The 22,751-nt window shown below is 39.2% G+C and overlaps 1 protein-coding gene across 1 annotated transcript in view; it reads right to left on the reverse strand.

Annotated features, from left to right (window-relative positions):
- The window catches only part of LOC124590535 (mucin-17), a 196,566-nt gene that overhangs the window by 14,277 nt on the left and 159,538 nt on the right, over positions 1-22,751 (reverse strand). The window contains exons 17-20 of the mRNA XM_047131656.1: positions 19,574-20,689; positions 19,064-19,340; positions 14,901-15,199; positions 557-831 (exon numbers count right to left, since the gene is read on the reverse strand). Of these exons, the coding sequence (XP_046987612.1) occupies positions 557-831; positions 14,901-15,199; positions 19,064-19,340; positions 19,574-20,689 (1,967 nt within the window). The remainder of the gene's footprint in view (positions 1-556; positions 832-14,900; positions 15,200-19,063; positions 19,341-19,573; positions 20,690-22,751) is intronic.

Raw genomic sequence — 22,751 nt, forward strand, 5'->3', positions numbered from 1 at the left:
CATGAAATGGATGCTTCCATGCACTGCTACATGAATAGCCAGTTTTGTCTGAACAAACAAGGATATTTGCTCACACAATGGATTACTGATCAGAAAAGCAGTTAAAATTAGACTATGTGATTACAACTCCAATATACATGCCAGGTATGTGCTTAGCAATGGATGGAAGTGTGTATTTAACAAAGAAAGAACACAGAGGAAAACTTCTCGAAGTTTACCGCCTGAAGCAAAGGATGATGATCGCAAACAAAATTTATTGATGTACAGAATGCCACCTCATTATGCACCATTTCCGAGTTGTTTCAGACTTAGCCCCTGATGATCATGATAGAGGTAATAACTGAAAGCTTGGGTTTTATCTGAATCTGACACGGCAAGAACACTGAGCACTTTTCATGCAAACATTCATTTACTTGTCATCAAAGCTTCAATTGTGTGTAATTCTTTACCATCATTCATATGTATCACAATAAACCAATATACAATTTCATCTTTCTCACATGAAGGAGTAAGTCAACAGTATCCCCATGCAAGGAGGCTCAACTGTGAAACATACCAGATGCCGAACTATCCGAAGGCGGCGACTGAGCTGATAGCCGTAGACATCCACCAGTTGCATCCACAGCACACTTCCGATCTGGCTCCTTCTCGGCATCGTCTTCTCCGGGAAAGGGTCGACTTGAAGGACTTCCAGGACTAAATGGAAAGACTGAGCCAGAGGGAGTGGGCACGTCTGCTACTACATGAGGTACACGTCGCTGCCGGCGCAGTGATGAAAATGGACTCGATCCAGGTGATGGTGATAGCTGCAATGCTTTGGGTGGTGTGCACCTGCAATTGACATGGATATTCAATATATGTTGTTTTACTGACTCGTAACCTACAGCTATACAGACAAAACAATTCACAAAAATTCCTCATACAGAAACATAACGTAAAGTAAAAAGTTATAGAAAACGTTCACTTTGCAATGTCATGTACACTGTAACTAAATTTCATAGCAGATTAAAACTGATCAGAAGGTGAGATGCAGGCTGCACAAGGGAACCATACTGACTGATCTTCTTCGAATTTTTTTTTTTTTTTTTACCTCTAGGGTTTTAAGGTCAGTGCCGAGACATTAATTTCCTAAAGCAGTTCAATGCACCTCTCAAACCTCTCGAAAAAATTTTCTTTGAACAGCTCTAAGAACAGTTAAGTATAAAATAATTGAAGCTATTAACAGAGGTGACTATAGCAATGAGCATCAAGCTTTACTCTTGTAATCGTGAGGTCACTGGTTTGATTCTTGGTAGACACACTTGCTTTACATTTTTAATGACATGTTAAAATAGCAAAAAATGGATCACTTCCAAATAAAGATGTCTTTTTAATAATAAATGACATGAAAATACAAGTAGTCATCATAAATTAAAATTTCATACAAAAATGCTGTATGTATTATTGTTAAATTAAAAAAATATTTATACATAATTAACAACTGTTTTAATTTTATGTTTGTATTTATTTGTAATTGCTAAAAATTAGAAAGTACCTTATTTTCTATTTAATGCTTTATACCAGATTTCCAGAGGTAAAATACACCCCCATTCAGATCTCCAGGCGGGCACTACTCAAGAGGACGTTGTTATCAGGAGAAAGAAAACTGGTGTTCTACGGTTCGGAGTGTGGAATGTGAGATCCCTTAATCGAGCAGGTAGGTTAGAAAATTTAAAAAGGGAAATGGATAGGTTAAAGTTAGATATAGTAGGAATTAGTGAAGTTTGCTGGCAGGAGGAACAAGAATTTTGGTCAGGCGAATACAGGGTTATAAATACAAAATCAAATAGGGGTAATGCAGGAGACAGTTTAATAATGAATAAAAAAATAGGAGTGCGGGTGAGCTACTACAAACAGCATAGTGAACACATTATTGTGGCCAAGATAGACACAAAGCCCACACCTACTACAGTAGTACAAGTTTATATGCCAACTAGCTCTGCAGATGACGAAGAAATTGAAGAAATGTATGATGAAATAAAAGAAATTATTCAGACAGTGAAGGGAGACAAAAATTTAATAGTCATGGGTGACTGGAATTCGACAGTAGGTAAAGGAAGAGAAGGAAACATAGTAGGGGAATGTGGATTGGGGCTAAGAAATGAAAGAGGAAGCCGCCGGATAGAATTTTGCACAGAGCACAACTTAATCATAGCTAACACTTGGTTCAAGAATCATAAAAGAAGGTTGTATGCATGGAAGAAGCCTGGAGATACTGACAGGTTTCAGATAGATTATATAATGGTAAGACAGAGATTTAGAAACCAGGTTTTAAATTGTAAGACATTTCCAGGGGCAGATGTGGACTCTGACCACAATCTATTGGTTATGAACTGTAGATTAAAACTGAAGAAACTGCAAAAAGGTGGGAATTTAAGGAGATGGGACCTGGATAAACTGAAAGAGCCAGAGGTTGTACAGAGTTTCAGGGAGAGCATAAGGGAACAATTGACAGGAATGGGGGAAAGAAATACAGTAGAAGAAGAATGGGTAGCTTTGAGAGATGAAGTAGTGAAGGCAGCAGAGGATCTAGTAGGTAAAAAGACGAGGGCTAGTAGAAATCCTTGGGTAACAGAAGAAATATTGAATTTAATTGATGAAACGAGAAAATACAAAAATTCAGTAAATGAAGCAGGCAAAAAGGAATACAAACGTCTCAAAAATGAGATCGACAGGAAGTGCAAAATGGCTAAGCAGGTATGGCTAGACGACAAATGTAAGGATGTAGAGGCGCATATCACTAGGAGTAAGATAGATCATGCCTACAGGAAAATTAAAGAGACCTTTGGAGAAAAGAGAACCACTTGTATGAATATCAAGAGCTCAGATGGAAACCCAGTTCTAAGCAAAGAAGGGAAAGCAGGAAGGTGGAAGGAGTATATAGAGGATCTATACAAGGGCAATGTACTTGAGGACAATATTATGGAAATGGAAGAGGATGTAGATGAAGATGAAATGGGAGATACGATACTGCGTGAAGAGTTTGACAGAGCACTGAAAGACCTGAGTCGAAACAAGGCCCCGGGAGTAGACAACATTCCATTATAACTACTGACAGCCTTGGGAGAGCCAGTCCTGAGAAAACTCTACCATCTGGTGAGCAAGATGTATGAGACAGGCGAAATACCCTCAGACTTCAAGAAGAATATAATAATTCTAATCCCAAAGAAAGCAGGTGCTGATAGATGTGAAATTACCGAACAATCAGTTTAATAAGTCACGGATGCAAAATACTAATGCGAATTCTTTACAGACGAATGGAAAAACTAGTAGAAGCCAACCTCGGGGCAGATCAGTTTGGATTCCGTAGATATATTGGAACACGTGAGGCAATACTGACCCTACGACTTATCTTAGAAGCTAGATTAAGGAAAGGCAAACCTACGTTTCTAGCATTTGTAGACTTAGAGAAAGCTTATGACAATGTTGACTGGAATACTCTCTGAAGGTGGCCGGGGTAAAATACAGGGAGCGAAAGGCTATTTACAATTTGTACAGAAACCAGATGGCAGTTATAAGAGTCGAGGGGCATGAAAGGGAAGCAGTGGTTGGGAAGGGAGTGAGACAGGGTTGTAGCCTATCCCCAATGTTATTCAATCTGTATATTGAGCAAGCAGTGAGGGAAACAAAAGAAAAATTCGAAGTAGGTATTAAAATCCATGGAGAAGAAAGAAAAACTTTGAGGTTCGCCGATGACATTGTAATTCTGTCAGAGACAGCAAAGGACTTGGAAGAGCAGTTGAATGGAATGGACAGTGTCATGAAAGGAGGGTATAAGATGAACATCAACAAAAGCAAAACGAGGATAATGGAATGTAGTCGAGTTAACTCGGGTGATGCTGAGGGAATTAGATTAGGAAATGAGACACTTGAAGTAGTAAAGGAATTTTGCTATTTGGGGAGCAAAATAACTGATGATGGTCGAAGTAGAGAGGATATAAAATGTAGAATGGCAATGGCAAGGAAAGCGTTTCTGAAGAAGATAAATTTGTTAACATCGAGTATTGATTTAAGTGTCAGGAAGTCGTTTCTGAAAGTATTTGTGTGGAGTGTAGCCATGTATGGAAGTGAAACATGGACGATAACTGGTTTGGACAAGAAGAGAATAGAAGCTTTCGAAATGTGTTGCTATAGAAGAATGCTGAAGATTAGATGGGTAGATCATATAACTAATGAGGAGGTATTGAATAGGATTGGGGAGAAGGGAAGTTTGTGGCACAACTTGACTAGAAGAAGGGATCGGTTGGTAGGACATGTTCTGAGGCATCAAGGGATCACCAATTTAGTACTGGAGGGCAGTGTGGAGGGTAAAATCGTAGAGGAAGACCAAGAGATGAATATACTAAACAGATTCAGAAGGATGTAGGTTGCAGTAGGTACTGGGAGATGAAGAAGCTTGCACAGGATAGAGTAGCATGGAGAGCTGCATCAAACCAGTCTCAGGACTGAAGACCACAACAACAACACCAGATTTTAATTTATTATGAACTCACATATTAATGTGATTAGTAATTAAAAAATAAAATATTAATTTTATGAATTAAAATAAAAGTTTGAAAAAACTGCATTTACGAGAATTGTATTGGGTTTACGTCCCAGTATGGTATATAGTTTTGAATAAGTAAAGCAGATATATATTTCAATTGGAGAATCTTTAACTGATATTAGGTCAACAGCAGAGTTAAGCACAAAATCCAAAGGAAGTTGCATCAGAAAGTTCCATCTGGTGCCACTAAATAATCAATGCTTGTACATCACATCCAGTAATGTACCCATGAAAGTATACTTTCTAGGACACAGTCTGCACGACATAAATTTTAAAACTTGTACCTACTACGGCACTGGATGCAACTTAGAATTATAAAAACTGAATGGAGTTACGTTGGTTTTCAATACAATGCATGGCAGAAATGCATGAAAGGCAAGGCAGGGCCACCTGTGAAAGCAGCTTTGTGGCCTACCAACTTAGCGGCATTACCTGTGTGGCATTCTACATGTGTTGTCTGTCAAATTAGCTGTCTGTCTACATGAACTGCCACCACCAAACTGTGGCCAAGGGACAACAGGACCTGGTTGAGCATGCTGTCCACGAAAATGGGCTCAGTTTCACCAATTGTTTCACAGCCTGTGCCATCTGGATTCTTCCCACCAACACACACTTTTTTCAAATTATTCAGGTGAAAACTCTCCCTGCAACAAATCCTTCATTCTCAAAAGCTCTCTCGTGTCAACCTTAGCTAGTTCCTGTCCTCCCCCTGCTTATATCCCTCTCTTCCTGCAAACACTCCAACCCTATAAATGACTTCTATCCTGTCAGTGCACCCGCACAGTTCCCCTTCTCTACTTTCCCTTTCACTCCCTTCCAATACCAGACTCCAGGTGCTGCACCTCGTAGCCCCTATCCTTTCCCCATCACATCCCTGTGCACTCCCATAAGCAGCACTAGCATCATCCTACAACCCTACCCTGCTATCCCTAGTTAGTTATTAATCTACCCAATGAATCTTCGGCCTTCTTCTGTAATACCACTTGTTGATAGCTTCTGTTTTTTTTCCAGCCTGTACTGTTTATTTTCCAAGTATCACTTCCAATAAGGATACATTCAACATACCTAGAAAAGGTTTTCTAACACTTATATTTACGTTCAGTGTTAACATATTTCTTCTTGCCAGTCTAAATTTTATATTCTCTTTACTTTTGCCACTATCAGTTATCTGAATGCCCAAATGGCAAAACTCATCTGGTACTTTTCATGTCTCATTTCCTAATTTACACCGAAGAGCCAAAGGAACTGTTCCAGCTGCCTAATATCGTGTAGGGAAATGCAAGCATGCAGAAATGCTGCAACACGAATGTCTGTAGTAGTGCTGGAAGGAATTGACACCATGAATTCTGCAGGGCTGTCCATAAATCCATAAGAGTACGAGGGAGTGGAGATCTCTTCTGAACAGCACATTGTATGACATCCCAGATATGCTCAATAATGTTCATATCTGGAGAGTTTGGTGGGCAGTGGAATGTTTAAACTCTGAAGAGTGTTCATGGAGCCACTCTGTAGCAATTCTAGATGTGTGAGGTGTTGCACTGTACTGTTGGAATTGGCCAAGTCCGTCGGAATGCACAATGGACATGAATGGATGCAGGCGATCAAACAGGATACTTACGTACATGTTACCTGTCAGAGTTGCATCTAGAAGTATCAGGGATCCTATATCACTCCAACTGCACACACTCTACAGCATTACAGAGCCTCCACCAGCTTGAACAGTCCCCTGCTGACATGCGGCGTCCATGGATTCATGAGGTTGTCTCCATACCCGTACACGTCCATCTGCTCGATACAATTTGAAACGAGTCTCGTCCAACCAGAGAATACGTTTCTGGTCATCAAAGATAAACGAATGGGCCTTCGGCTCCAAAAGCCCATATCGCTGATGTTTCATTGCATGGTTCACATGCTGACAGCCCAATACTGAAATCTGCAACTATTTGTGGAAGGATTGCACTTCTCTGTCACGATGAATGATTCTCTTCAGTCGTCGTTGGTCCTGTTCTTGCAGGATCTCTTTTTCTGGCCACAGGGATGTCTGAGATTTGATGCTTTACCATATTTCTGATAGTCATGGTACACTCATGAAATGATCGTACGGGAAAACCTCCACTTCATCACTACCTTGGAGATGCTGTGTCCCATCTCTCATGCGCCAACTATAACACCATGTTCAAACTCACTCAAATCTTGATAACCTGCAAATCTTGATAACCTGCCATTGTAGCAGCAGTAACTGATCTAACAACTGCACCACACTGTTGTTGTACATATACGTGTTGCTGACCACAGCACCGTATTATGCCTGTTTACGTATCTCTGTATTTGAATACACATGCCTATACCAGTTTCTTTGACATTTCATTGTAATTACCTCAACATAACCTGATTTAATTTGACTATTCTCAATTACTATTGTTTTACTTTTGTTGATGTTCATCTCGTACACTCTGTTCAAGACACTACCAATTTTATTCAACTGGCCTTTCAAAGCTCTTTGCCACTCTGCCAGAAGTAATATGTAAGCGGCAAATCACAAAAGTTTTTATTTATTTCCCTTGAACATTTCATTCCTTCTCTATCCATACATCTCTTCGGTTTCCTTCATTGTTTTCTCAATACACACACTGAATAACATGGAGGACAGGTTGCAGCCCTCTTTCGCTCCTTTCTCAATTACTGCCTCCCTTTCACATTCTTGAAACAGACACATAAACCAACAGAAGTCCACGACTCGTCCTGTCTTCTTCTCTTTCTACTAAAGAGACATCAGAAGGTAAAAAATGCCTAATTCTCAACTCAATAGCAATTAAAAGAAACATCAATAAATACAGCTGAAGGGAAAGAAAAAAAAATGTATTTTGTCAACTTAAATGATTTGTCACCAAGGAAGTCAACAGAGAGCGGGTGTATATTTTGCAGCCAACATTGTGAAGGGATTTTACTCTTCTTGAAATTGAAAAATTCTGCTCTCTTAATTTTTATAGCTATCTTCATTTTTTTACAAGTACAAAATTCCAAAGAAACAAGGTTTGCGGGGAGATAATAACAGTCATTTCAAACACCTGGAAACAAGTTTACTGGGAGACAATTAATGTCTTTTTGAACTTCATGAAGTGGAGTACATTTCAGGTTTGATAAACTGTTCCCACATTCATGTCACCCCCCCCCCCCCCCCCCCCAACACACACACACACACACACAAAAGCCTATAAATGGAACTAACGAAGTATTTGATTGAAACTGCCAGAAGAACGACACTACTATACTAGAAGAGAATGAAATAAAAAGTGGGAATACACGAAGTTCTTAATATGCAGAGGAATTATTGTTGTTCACTGTAAATTCTCAAACAGCTGAATAGAGCGAAATTGACAATAGAGATATCAAAGCTGGTGTATTCCAAACAAAGAATTTTGGAACAACAGTCTATAAGGTACACCAACAACAGAAAATTTAATGCTGAATGAGAAACAAATCTGCTGTTACTGATAGACCACCTGCATCTGGTGCTAAACAACAAAATGATAGATACTGGATCTGAATGTGGTTGATCAGTATCATCTTCCTGAATTAGCAGTGCCCTTTTTGAAAGCAACATGAAATCAGTAACTAATACTTCTGTTAGTAAAACAGTACACCGAAAATTTTGTAGCACTGCAACAATTAATTGATAAGAAACTCACAAAAATCAAAGCAATCGACAAATGTTGTCATCTACAGTGAACAATAAGTGTGATTAAAAAAGAAATGGTTGCTGAATGAGATACATCTACATCTACTTCTATACTCTACAAAATACTGTGAAGTGCACAGCAGAGAGTATGTCCGATAGTACCAGTTATTAGGGTTTCTTCCCACTCCATTCATGTATGGCACACAGAAGAATGACTGTTTAAATGCCTCTGTGTGTTCTATCATTAATCTAATCTTGTCCTCATGAGCCCTATATGAGCAATACGTAGGGGGTTGTAGGAAATTCTTGCAGTCATCATTTAAAGATGGTTATTAAAAGTTTGTGAGTAGGCTTTCTTGGGATAGTTTACGTATATCTTCAAGAGCCTAACAGTTCAGCTTCTTCTGTATCTCTTTAACACTCTCTCATGGGTCTAACAACCCTGTAACTATTCATGCTGCCCTTCTGTGTATACATTCAATATCCCCTGTTACTCCTATTTACATGTTCACTGTCTCTGTGTTCAGATGATAACAATGCAGTAGCATTGATATGTTTGAAGTAAACAGTACACAACATGAATACAATTTCACTACCACTAATGGCAACACCAGGTACAACCCAAATGAAACACCAGGTACAACCCAAATGAAATGGTCTGTCCGAAAACAAATATGGTGCGTAAAAATAAATCTACAGTGCTCCCAAGCTGCAACAACTAATCTAATGCAGCTTATCATGTAATATTGTATTGACTATGCTTTCATCCAAAAAACATGTTGTTATCAACAAAACGGCGATGGAATCACTAGATGTTATAAGCTACTTAGCACAAGGGAAAGAGTAGCAATACTGCCAACCAAGAAAGATATTGATTTCATAAACATCAGCCACTTGTTCTGTGAAGACTCAGTATTTGAACAAACAATAAAAGAAAATTTGTCACTTTCATATTTAGCACACTTAGACACTACAAAACTCATCAAAGATAAAATGAGGAAAACTGACAACATGACAACCTACAGCAAAGGAGTTGATTTAGTAATTGTTATGGACAGCAATGCAAGATCTAACACATGGCATAACACAGTAACAAACTCCAGAGGAAAAGAGATTTGAAGAATTCCTGGCATCTACTAATCTATATATATTGAACGAGGGGAATCACGAAACAACTTTCAAAAATAATACAGGAAAGAGCAATACTGATTTAACTATGACCACTTCTTATCTACTGCCTATGCTAAACCACTGGAAGTGCAGTAAATAAGAAAACAGCTCTGACCAGTGGATTAATACTTTCAACATAGGAGTGTGCCCAATTTCGTGTCATGGAAGCATATTTCAAACCAAAAAATTTATTATTAGAAATGACAAACTGAGAGATCTGACGGTTACTTGTTGGAGGAGCTCACACACACACATATGAAATTCTCGGTGTGTGGGCAAAATGTCAAACAGAATGGACATCATTTCAGGGCATGCTTTTAGGAACTCATAGCTTCGTTGAAGCCACATTCATGACCAGGATAGGACTGAATGACAAGAGGTGTACTCCTAAGTTGTTTTTTGGAGAGATCAGCAGTACTAGGATTGGATGTGATGGCCCGGGAATCTGCTTTTGAACTAAGTTGGTGAGGTAATTGTGTCCAGTGAAGGCTGAGGTGAGAACGGAGGTATGTTGCTATAAAGAGTCTGCACCTGAACAAACATGTTTGCCTTGAACATCAAAGCTGTATGGGAGGGAACGTATGACATTGAAAGGATGGTAGCTGTCAAAACGTAAGTACTGTTGTTTATTAGTAGGTTTAATGTGAATAGATGTGTGTGGGTGACCTTCAATGAGGATGAGGTCAACATGGTTGAGTTAATGTTCAGAAGCAGACAGAGCATGCACATGAGAGTTGTTGGTAAAGAGGGCGGTTGCATCAATGGCAACAAGCAAGATGTGTGGTGGGGCTGGGATGGGCCCAGATTTCAGGGACTCTAGGAATTGGTTAATGTCTTTAATATAGAGGAGGAGTCTGTTCTATAGGTTGTAAGTGTTGATTACTTAAGGCTGACATATGATCAATAGGTGCTTTGAAGCTAGCAACTATGGAATGGCCAGACTGATTGGGTTTGTGGATCTTCAGAAGAAGGTAAACGAAGTGCATGGTTTGGGCGGGGTGAGAAGTTCTAGGGATTAAGGTATTAGTCCTTGTGAGGAGCCACATGGTTTAAGGAGGAACTGTAGGACAGTTTGTAGCACAAGGATGTGATCTTGATGGCAGATGCTGTATGTAGAGGTGACAGGCACCTGGCATAGATGATTGCTTACATACTCCTGTCATTCAAGTAATACAGTGATAGATCCATTGCCCTCTGGGAGGATAATGATGGACTGGAGTCATCAGTTTTTAGGGAATGAAGGATCTGCAGAAGCGAGGTTAGGGTGATGTTGTATGGAACTGAGAAAGTGTTGTGAATCAATGGTAGATGTTAGGAATTCTTGCAAGGTTTTTAAGGGGTGATTTTGAGGTAGTGGTGATTGACAAAGTTGGGGTCATGTTTGGAACTGTTCAAGGCAGAATTCAATGTCAGGTTTCTTGCTGGAAAGGTTTTGGGATTGGGTTGGAATATGGTACTTTCAGATGCCATTGTGTGTGAAGGAGTTTCACCAAAGCAACATTATTAAATGCAAGTTTAGGGCTGAAGGTAAGCTCCTTGTACAATAAAGATAATTCAGGTGGGGAGCGTGCCTTACGTGAGAATTTGAGAACACTCTACTGTTGTGGTTGATTCTTGTAATTGTGAGTTACCGTTGCTCTGAGAGGCAATGCATTTAATCATGTTGCTTTGGTGAAGGAGCTATTTCCTCCACACATAACATCAACTGGAAATATCACATTGCAACCCAAACCCAAAACCCTTCCAACAGCAAATCTGACATTGAACCCTGACTTGAACAGTTCTAACCACGATCTGAACTAGATCCAATACCACTACCTCAAAATAAAGCTTTTACATATAATATTGGTCACTAAGATTAATAAGCTGCAAGAGAAGCTAAGCTTTAATACATAATGATCATTTTTGCCCGTGTTACACTTTAAAGATACATCTTAAAAATGTGCCAGTAAATTTTTTAACAACATAAATGTCTGATCTTCTGGGCTCAAAAACATTCTAAATGGTCGCCCTCAAATATTTGATTTTTGAATGAAAGTCAAATGCTCTGTGATTTAAGAAATTCATCGGACATTCACGCGCACAGAGTTCATCTTGCGTAAAAGGAAATTTACTTTGAAAGTAACGCTTTCCGAACAACCATTTGCAATATTTTCCCATGACCTGTTAGAAACAGAATCGTTTCAACAGTTGCCAGAGCATGCCAAATAACAGGTTTTGCAGCGCTTGCGCAGCTACGATGACGCAGGAAGCCCGTACATTCTTACATGTAAAACATTAAAAGATCTTACATTATGTCATAAAAGAACAAGACATTAGAGGACACTCCAAGAGCATGGGAATTTTGTGAACTATACTAAAATGCATATTTTGGCTTAAAGTGCACATTCGTATGTCCAGATTCAGATGTAAATTTTCTTGGAGTACCTGTACTGTATTATCTCATGTTTGGTTTTAATGCCATACGTACTAGAAGATGAAAACATGAATTTGAAATGCGAACAGTTGAAACTAGCCAATAGTGTGGAATTAAACACTTAGTTTCAAATAAATTGACTGCCTCAGCAGAAAAGATTAGTGAAAGTCAAGTTTCTTTAACAAACCGACAAAAATAACTTCAGTGTTCTGCAAGGCGATTAAGGCTTGACTGTCAGAAAGGTGGAAACAAAATAAAATCTGAAACTAATTACATATTTTAGCCTTCCGTAATTATGTCAATGTATTTTAATTCACTTGATAGCTCCCGGCCACAGAAATCCATTTTGTTTTCATTTGAAGTGAGAGCAATAAACGAAAAGGAAACAGCAAAATCACGTAACGTAAACACGGGTCACATGTAGACTACCTCCTCCCACTACAACTCAGACTACTCTGTAAATCAGGTTCGGATCTAGGATATTTCCGAACCGGGGCGATATTAGATAGTGGCGCTCCCCCCTCCCTTGAGCATTTGAGGTAGTACGCCAAAAATTTAAAAATCGACTTTACAAAACTATCTTCATTTTATAGCACACATCTTTCTGTAGAGTATGATATATAAAACATATATATTCTGGGGAACGTAAAACATGTTATTTGGTCTTAAGTGTGGCACAGTGCAGTGCCACGCCTCTTCACCCAGCATTCTTCCATCGCACGTCTTTTGAATTTCGCTCTGTGGAATTCAAACATGTAATATTTTGTAATGGAATGGGTGCCACAAATTATATTCACACCAGTGGAAACTAAAATGTCCTGTGGTGCCTCTCCTGCTCTCAGTCGGCCAGTTTGACATCCTGGTCCACTTTAAAAAAATCTCGGAATTAATACTGGTTGGTATTATTTGTAACCGGTAGAACAAGAACTCTTCAGAAAATTTGCAGTCTTTACTGCCTATTAGCTAATATCTTGCTGATTTGTGTGACATAAAATTAAATACAGGATACATAAAACGAGTAAAGACAAGAGAAAAGCAAGACAGTACACGTTTCTTCAATCGTTAAGTCCTAGCTTCTTTTCTCTCTAGGACTGCCACATCTTTATATGGTGTACTTTCCTTTCTGGGAAAGAATCTACTACCTCATCAAAGTTCGTCAACGTTTTGCTACATGAAAAAACGAAACGTTGTCTAATACTAGAAAAGCTGTTAATACAAATTGTACCCAAGACTGGTGTGGTTTCTCGATCTGATTACGTGTATTTTGTCACTGCTATATAAAATGAAATAGGCCTGCCAATATTGCAGCAGTTGTTACACACACCAAATAAACGAGACTGTTTTGGCACCAATGGTCATTTTTATAACAGGACGGAATATAATACACGAAGTACCAATATCAAATGCCTATTAGGCCTACTACAAGCAAAAAGTTTTGTGTTAGGAAATAGTTTCACATTTCATTCATACTCTCTAGCTTCTGAAGCATGAGATCGAAAAGTAGTAGTACTAAACTTTTAAATAAATTTCGAATCTTCATATTCTCCAGTAATTTGTGAGAGTCCCTGTTTCTTCTCCTTCCTCGTTCTAACAAACAATCTTATTACAAATTTGGTAACTATTCCTGCCAGTGTCAAAACTTATTCTCTGGTTAATTTCGTCACCGGTTTAGTTATCCGGTTGGGCGTTATTACGTGTTCGTACAACGCGTTTTCCACACTACTCCCAGAATAGAACTTTAGCGGCTGCTAGCCAGGGACTGTATAACTGGCCCTTAGCAGTGTAGCGGTCTGGCCAAAAATTTTCTGTCAAAATTTCATTTTCTTGGACACACGGAGGAGACAATACGCAATCTTTGTTGCCTGTTATTCCTGTTAGTCGTTTTTTTCCACTCTGGCAGTCTGAATCTATGGAATTCGCTAGCAGTTACAACAACGCTGATCATTTGCAAACCCTGTCAACCACATAAACAGCGACTGGCATTCATCCGTTCGGCTTTATTCCGCTCAGCTCGTATAGACACGTCCCCATTTGTCTGCAGGAAAGCTTATTTCTAGATGCGGCGGGGATTCCCCTGGCAGAGACTTCACGTACACTATGCACGCATTCAAAAATCAACTTACGATTCTTTCAGAAATCGACTTAGAATTTGTTCAAAAACCAACAGGGATGCGTTCAAAATCATACGAGAAATCGATAGACCAATGTGCGCTGGATGCTAGGGGCTTTGTGAAACAAGGTCTTTTTCCTCAATAATATAAATTTGGCGATCACCCCCCCCCCCCCCCCCCCCCCCCGGAAACTACCGCGCGGGGCAGATAACCCGGTTTGCCCCTGCCCCCTAGTTCTGGCCTGTTGCGCATACGTGAATCTGGCAGCTTAGGCGCACCAGTAAAATTTTTCCAGATAGCATCTGGCTGCTTGCTGCTGTTGCTTATACAGCTAACTGCCACACTTCTGTAGCCAGAAGCAGGAGAAGGTACTGCTCATATGAGACTCAACTGCACATGCGGATAAGTTCGCTCGCAACCGCTCAAACGAATCTAATGTAAACTTGTGACATTACGCCCATCGGAGGCAAGCCTTTGACACACTGTGTTGTTGGCAGACGCTTGTAAGAGCACTGTGTTTTGTTGTTGTATATGGTGAATTTCCTTTGCAACTAAAATTTTATTTTCATTTCTTTTTCTCTCGTTCGTTTTTTATTGCTGCAGTATTATTCTGCAGTAGCGAGATACAGTAATATTCTATGTTAGAGTATTGGTTCTTACCAGTCAAAGTTACAAAAATTTAACTGAAAACTAAAACAATGAAAAATTCCCGGAATTCTAAAAAATTCCCAGGTTTTTCCCGGTTTTCTCCCGGATGAAAAAATTCCCGGATCTCCTGTTTGTCCCAGGTCGTATACACCCTGTATTCAATACCACTATTGCTTAAGACAATATACCAGTTGTCACGAGCTCAGTGGCCCATTACCCACAATTTAACAAATAATAAATATAAAAACTACAATACAATTTAAGAGGAATATATGGTCTCTGTTAATTCACCTTGTGATGGCAATTGGTGCAGATCGCTGCTGTGTTTGGCTGGGGCGGTAATCATCTAACAGTGACCTTGTAGCTGGTGGCTTCCAAGACATCTCAACATAACCATCACGGCTCCTGGTACTGGCAGCTGGTGTATCAAGTGGTGCAGATCTTCGAGCTACAGTGCTCTGGGTGACAACTTCTGGTTTTCGAGATGCGCCAGAGCCTGGTTGCATTGGCAGGTAACCATCAGCAGCACTGGTTGTAACTTGTGTAGTTTGCTTCACTGAGATATCAACAGCTGGCTGTTCAGCATAATCCTGCAGAACAAATGAGAACACTTTTGCTTGTGTATTTGGCCAACTGACTATTTCATTCCAATATAATCTTTATCATACAGTTTTCTTTGCAGCTTTCTTCTTGCAACATACTGGAAAACATAACATCAAGTGTGTGTGTGTGTGTGTGTGTGTGTGAGCGCTCGCGAGCAAGCGTGAGCTGTGAGATCTTTCCAATGTTGTTCACTTGTATTGTACCCTCTTTGATGTCAGCACTCAGGTAAAATCTGATAATGGCCCTGTCAGTCAAAAATAGTTCAACAAAACTAATTAGTGCCGTGCAACATACACAATACTGTGGTCTTCATTTATGACGGAAGAATCAGTTAACGTGAACTGTTTACAATCTGGACAGGTAAAACCTCCTAATCAAGTGGCAGCAGATGCTAACACATACAACAACATAAAATTTAAAATTACTAGTCTGCAGAAACATTAACTCCTTCTTCTGACAAAAGAAAAGAAATAAAGACTTAGTTTCCCCAATCTGTTTGGCTTAATCATGATGTATCTCCACTCATTTCTAAGTTTACTATTACCCTGTCTGCCATATCCTTGATTACAGGTTTTAAAATTTCATTAGGTGCTGACAATGCATTTTCCCCTCTTATTTCATCTGTTAAGTTTCTTTGATGTTGGTCCTGGGTGACTTTTTGACTTTTCCTGTATAGCTAAGCCTTACTAGACTATTTTCCTTGAACACTTTCCTCTCTTCTGTCAATAGAATGAGCCCCTGGTTCCGAAACACAGTAATTTTACAATCTGCATAATTATATAGATATGCTGCCTTCTGGTAAGCAGACTTCCTTTATCCATATTATACACGTTAATTATATACTTGTAAAAAAATTGTAGTATTCACTTCAAACTTTGTATATGCATGAAACTGATGAAATCTCAGTATTGTGGTGTAACAGAGGAGGAGAGGTGAGAATGTTTAGAGGAAAATGAAGTGAACACTATAAAGGAAAACAGACTTAATTTAACCTATCTTTCACAGAATGTAACAACTATACCACGAGAAAGAGAGGGAGTGGTGAACAATGAAAGTGGGGAAGTGAAAAATGAGATGGGAAGGGTATGAAGAGGTGGGCAGTTGTTTGCATAACAACTTACTGAAGTCCTAAAGCGTTAAAATATACATAACTGACAAATCAAAGGAGCATTAACAATAAGACACAGAAATCTTGACATCATATAGGTAGGGACTGGAAAACGTAGCATCCAGTGTTGGCAAAATTCACAAGTATTTTTTGCAAAATTCATGTCTATTGTTGTAAAAAGAGAGAGAGAGAGAGAGAGAGATTAGGTGCACAAATCTATAAGTTTGTCATGCTACATGAGTGAAGACAAAGTAAGTCCTCATTCCTTGAAATTGACAGTTAAAGAAAAAAAAAGTGCTGACTGTAAACTTTTTAACTGGAATGTTTGCTTTTGCAAAAACTTCAACACAATATAATTATTCTGCTGAAAAGCAGGAGAATTTTCCCACAGATGAACTGAATGCTTCTCTATTTACAAAGGCTTTGCTAGATGATGTACAATATCAGTAACTGAAAATTGGTGACAGTTTCAATATTTATATGCAGAAAATAAAGCTGTTTCAAACTCTCTGATAAAATAGTTTGCATGGATACAATTAGCTATAAAACTATGTCTATCAAGTAATTTTGTGGTTTCACATTTTGAGGTAGAACTCGTATCTATTTTGTATTTACTGTAAAATGTGATTTTTTCCGGTCCCTACATATAAGGAGTAAGTTGACAGGTATGTTACTTCTTTGTATGTTTAAATTAGTTTGTGTATGGGCTGCGTCTCACAGCTAAAGGCATAATCCATATCACTTCAGGCAGGGTGTTACCTTCATAGTCTCATATGTTATTGAACGTAGCGTCTGTTGAAATTCAGGAGTGAGTAAGAAACACGTATTTTTTTTGTTTTTTCCAAAAAATTTCTGTCCTGAGATACAGGCCTCCAAAGAGGAAGATGTTAATTTCGGAAAAATTTTTAAAATGCTGTATCTCTGTAACAGTTCTAGACACTTTGTTACAGTTTTTTTTTTATTTCAAAGATAATTGCTTTATCATTACAACGGTATCCTCCGTCTGGACAAATATCTGTCAAAGTTCTTTCACTGTCACCTTTTGAATATTCTGAAAAAATTTCAAAGAGATTTTTTTCTGTTGATTAGTACCATGTAGTACTATATTCTCCGTGAAGGAGAGCTTCCACTTTTAAGTTGAACAGGTTTTATTTTTAAAAAATCATTTTTTTTCACTTTCAAGGGTAATGTATGTCTTAACTGAAGTTGTTTCTTACTAATTTCTTTGTTACAATGTTTATTTCTATTGTCTTTGTTGTAGTTATTTCTTATCACTTTCTTTGTCACAGTTGTTTCTTTTCACGTACATTACTGCAGATATTCCTCACACTTTGTTGTAGTTCCTTGTCAGGTTCTTTGTTGTGGTTGTTCATTGCAGGTTTCTGTACTGTAGTTGTTCAGTGCTAACTTGTTTACTGAAGAGGCTTCTAGGAAATCTGAGACCATCCAGTGAGTTTTGTTTTTTCGTGAGGAATTTGCCAGTTGACACAGTTGCAGTGTGTTTTGTGAAAAGGACTGCTTGAAATGTCTTCTGACTGGGGCCACAGGAGAGTGAAGTGTGTTGACTATTTTCATATCCATAAAAGAGTGATATAAAAGACAAACAAAAAACAGACTTTGTTCAGGTTGGGAATGTGTTCTAAGTGTTTTGATAGAATAACAACAATGATAGTATCTGAACAAGGTGAAGTCTCCCACGGTGCAGATGATGCAGATTTTGCATCAATAGAGGAAGAATTAAATACCCTGAATCAGTCAACTACAGAGGTAGGTGTTAGTCCTGTTAAGAAACCGTTGTCAGTGAAGTCAATTCATAAGCTGTATGCATCGACCGCATTCTTCAAAGTAGAAATTCAATCTTCAGAAGAAAGTGAACCAAAGTACTCTTGAACCTCATGACAGGAATTTTTCACAGATATCAATTCAGCTGTTGAATATTGTGCATTGTACAGTGAAAAGGTGCAAGTTTGAACTATTATTCCAGAGACATTTTCAAAGAAAACAATTTTGAACCACGTTCCATCAGTATCAAAAGTACATGGTAGGCAAATCAAGAAATGTGAGGTCTGTAAAAGGAGTCTTTGGAAGACCAAATACCTATTATGGTCATCCTGTAGAAACAACTCAAGTTCAAATAGTGCAGTCATTTTATCTGGAAGATAAATGGGACTGTTCTTGCCAGAGTGCCAACAAAAAATGCACAATAACTGTAACAGCTGAATGTCAAAAAGTTGTGAAAGTGAAGAGGTACATGACTCACAGTATTAAAGAAACTTAGCAGTTTATAAGAGCAACTATACAATTTCACATATTGGAGGATCAAAATTTGATGCACTACAACCTAAGTGTGTAGTTCCACACCCACCTAGAGATGTCTGTTTATGTGTGTACTGCATGAATTTTGAACTTGGTGTGGTAACTTTGAAGATCTTACTGGAGCACGTGACATATGACAGACAATTTGTGCTGAAATTAATGAATTAAAATGTGCTGGTAGAGCCCTTGCCCGCAAAAGACAAAGGTCCCGAGTTCGAGTCTCGGTCGGGCACACAGTTTTAATCTGCCAGGAAGTTTCATATCAGCGCACACTCCGCTGCAGAGTGAAAATCTCATTCTGTGCTGAAATTGATAAATTTGTACATATACAAAATTCTAATACGTAATGAAAATAATATACGGTCCTGTGTAACATCTGACAAATATCAGTTTAAAGCATACTTTATCCAACACAACTGCTCTTTACCTGATTGTGGTTAGAAACTCTTTGCCCAGGTTGCATTCTGATGTAATCTGGAGGGCGAGCAGCAAGGCTGGATCGTAGTGCAGCTGGTGGTGGACCCATCTCCACATAATCTTTTGGTTCTTGCTGTGGCAGTCTTTGAATTGGAGTCATCTCGACATACGGATTATGGCTGGTGCTTTGGTCTGCATATGAAGAACTTCCACCCATTTCCACGTAATCAGAGCTTCTACCTCTCTGTGTTGCCTCTATTGCTTCTTCTTCAATTGCAGTGGTTATCCTGAAGAATTACAAATGTATCATCATTACTAAATGTCAATCACACAACAGATAAGTCACTATGAAACAAAATGCTGTGGCATAATGAAAAGACTCATTTTCTGTACTATTATTACAAATGAAATAGTTGTTCTTATGGTCATAACTTCCCAGAATAAATCAAATGTTTTTCTATCAAATATGCTATCTTAATTACCAAGTCCAAATAAATAATTCAATGATTTATTATCTTACCACTCTTCCTGTCTAGATGTCCTCCTCACAGGCACTTGCCTCACATTACGATCTCCTACACCATTGCCACCTGAAGGTACTTCATTTGGCTTTGCTGGCATAGTTCCTGGGCAAATAGTGGTAGGAAATGACTGTACTCGAGTACGTGGGACAGTTGGTGTCTCTGTAGGTCGCACTACACTAGGAACCCTCGACAGGGAAGGCTTCATTTCCAAGTACGGATCACTTTCCACTGAACCACTTTCATTTGCTGAAGAAATCTGTCCTGATGCCACTGAAGATGCATTAACACGGCTCGGCCTCATGTCCAGATAGGGCCCTGCATCTACAGGAGGGGAAAATGAAGACCCTGGCTGCAGTGGTACATAAGGGTCCGTTGAACTAGATACTACAACAGGTTGCATTGGAACATAAGGATCAGTCACTGTAGAGGTGGTAGTTGATATTCCACTCTCTGAAGCTGTCAGGGCAGATGATGACTGTAGCAGCCTCACACTTTCATTTGATTCTGGATCCCTTGACAGTAAATTCTGTCTGCTGCTGGCAGAGCCATCAGGCACGGTTCTACGCGGTGAACCAGGACGTACAGAAAGAAAGTGATCATTATTTTTTGGTGATGTGCCTGTGACAGGTTTCATGGGCACATAAGGTGGTGAAGTACCAGTTGGAGGATGACCTGGTTCAGCACGAGGAGATCTGGGCCGTCTATCGGGGCTTCCAGATGGTGGAGGTGTACGACCTGCAGCATGTACAGCCGATCGTCGAGGTGGTGAACTGGAAATAACTCCAGATCCCATTCCCTCACGATGGGGAGGGAGGGTACGTCGACTTCCAGCGGGACGTGCACGGCCGCTGGTGAAGTCTAGTTCCATCAGATCAGACATTTGGCTTTTATCTCCTCCAATACTGCTGTTATTGCCACTTCCCCCTGTGCCAGACCAGGAACTGGATAGCAGAGGTGCAGAGCTGGACTTTGGACCTGGAGTAGCTGTGGTGGCAGTATGCAGTGGAGGTGTGTGCCGTGGCCGTCCAGTGCCCACACGTCCTGCAAGGCGACTCCCAACAGAAAAGGCCCGCACACGTGCAGTATCCTCAAACAGTGGGCTTGCTTCCAATCTGCCATAAAGAAGAAAGTTAAAAAAATTAATTATTTTCTTTAGCATTATGTATTCTGAAAACTCCATTTATGTAAATTAAAAAAATCATTCCTACCATGACTGACATAAATAACTTATCAAGAACATGTTTTCAGCATTTTCATCCATTCCTAGTACGTTTTAAGACACTTTGATAAACAGTATTATGCACATCCCAACTCATCATCTACAATGTCTAGCGAGTTGCCACACTATATAAGTTCTCTTCTGTGAGGAAACAGCAAAAGGAATTCTCAGATATGACCAATAACTTTCTCTCTAGTATTAAATAGTGTTTGCTCTCTAATTTATGTTTATAGCAATCACCTGAGCTCACTCAGAGAATATCCTATAGCAATAAGGTACATTTTGACATATTATACTTACAGGAGATAAGAATTTCAAGATTTGACATAAGATTTGTTAGCACTATTCCAGTCATTTCTACTTCTGCGAAAGATAAGCATGTGCTCCTTTAGTCTCACACTGCTAAACTGCAGTCGTAACTTTCATACAATGAATTTAGTTAAGACATTTGGTGATTAGCTATGTTCGCAAAATTGTGATGGTGGCAACAAAAGTGCTCAAAAGTTTTAGTTTCATCGCCAGGTAACTTATTTTTATTTACCCTACACTGCCAGTAAAGGTGAACTGTTACTGGGACTCTTCCAATCAGCCGACAACACCAAACCCTTTGGATATGACACTAATCATAGCCATTTTTTATTGTTCTGTGTCACCAAATTTTCACCCCTGTGAGTCAACTAATGGGGGTGGTGGGCTGTTGTATATTCAAATGCACCACATCCTGGTAAGAAGTAATTCCATACACAGCAACAGAAAGAACTGTCTTCTATGTATCTGGTTTTGTGTTATTCTATTTAAGTCATTTCTTTTTCATTTAACCAAACAAATATCATGCAACTACTCAAAATCTGCTCTTGTGGTTACCACTTAACATATCAACCCTGAATACTATGGGTTAAACATTAATTTTTGTAATTATCGACAACTTTTATGTCACCAGCACCAGAGCATATGGGGCAAAAAGTCAGCATAACTGTCACCAATCAGCCTAGCAAAATACCAAAAAACTGGATTCAATGCCGATGTCAATCTGATTTTTCAATGTCACCTCCCTCCTATACTGACTATCATTCCTTGCTGGAGTGGGACTCTTCTATCACCCCCCACTCCCCCTCTTCCCCTATCACAATAATATATTTTCCAGAGTACGTTATATTAATACCAAATTTGGTTGAAACTGCTCCTAGAGTCCCAAAGTTCTGCAATTTGACCATGTATACTGCTTATTCTATTGTACAATCATGATTTTAGCCTTTGTCCGTTTTCAAGTACCAGACTGAAAAGATATACAATGTCTCTTCTAAGAGTCATAGGTGCATTTTCTCTGATGTTTTGGCATATATTTGTAACTGCGTTTTTGCAACGTGTAGCTTGGGTAGCCCAAATGAATAGTGCCTATCACATCCTTCATCTGACTTCCAGTGTCGACGGAAAGTGTTGGTTTGTTCCCCATTAAAAATAAAATGATTTTTAAAGCAGAATTTCAATAGAGCAGTCCCAAAATAGTCTGGTGCAGTAATGGAGGGGTGAGGGGCAGGGTAAAGAAAGGAGAGAATGGGGAGGGGGAGGGGGGAGTGAGGAGATGTAATCAAATAAAGTAATACAAATGAAAATACAGAAAAAGATTTCAAAGGCTTCCAGGAGAAAACAAAGAAAAATGCAGGTGTAATATGGGCAGAAGAAAGAAAATAATAACATATGGAATGAAAGAAAGGAGAAAAGAAAGAATACATAAATTATTTCATATTGTCCTTAGCAGCCCAGACCAAATTAAAAATACAGATAGGAGTGTAGGGTGTGTGTTGGGGATGAAGGAGAAATGGAGAGGGAACACAGAGCATTGTGGGGGGGGGGGGGGGGGGGGGGGGATGGTATAGGAAAGTATTAGAAGGTGGCAGAAGAGGGGAGAGGGTGGAGGGGGAAAGGTAGGGGAACAAGGAGTAGAAAAATAATAG

The sequence above is a fragment of the Schistocerca americana genome, chromosome 2, assembly GCF_021461395.2.
Source record: "Schistocerca americana isolate TAMUIC-IGC-003095 chromosome 2, iqSchAmer2.1, whole genome shotgun sequence".
In the NCBI taxonomy this organism is placed as follows: Eukaryota; Metazoa; Arthropoda; class Insecta; order Orthoptera; family Acrididae; genus Schistocerca; species Schistocerca americana.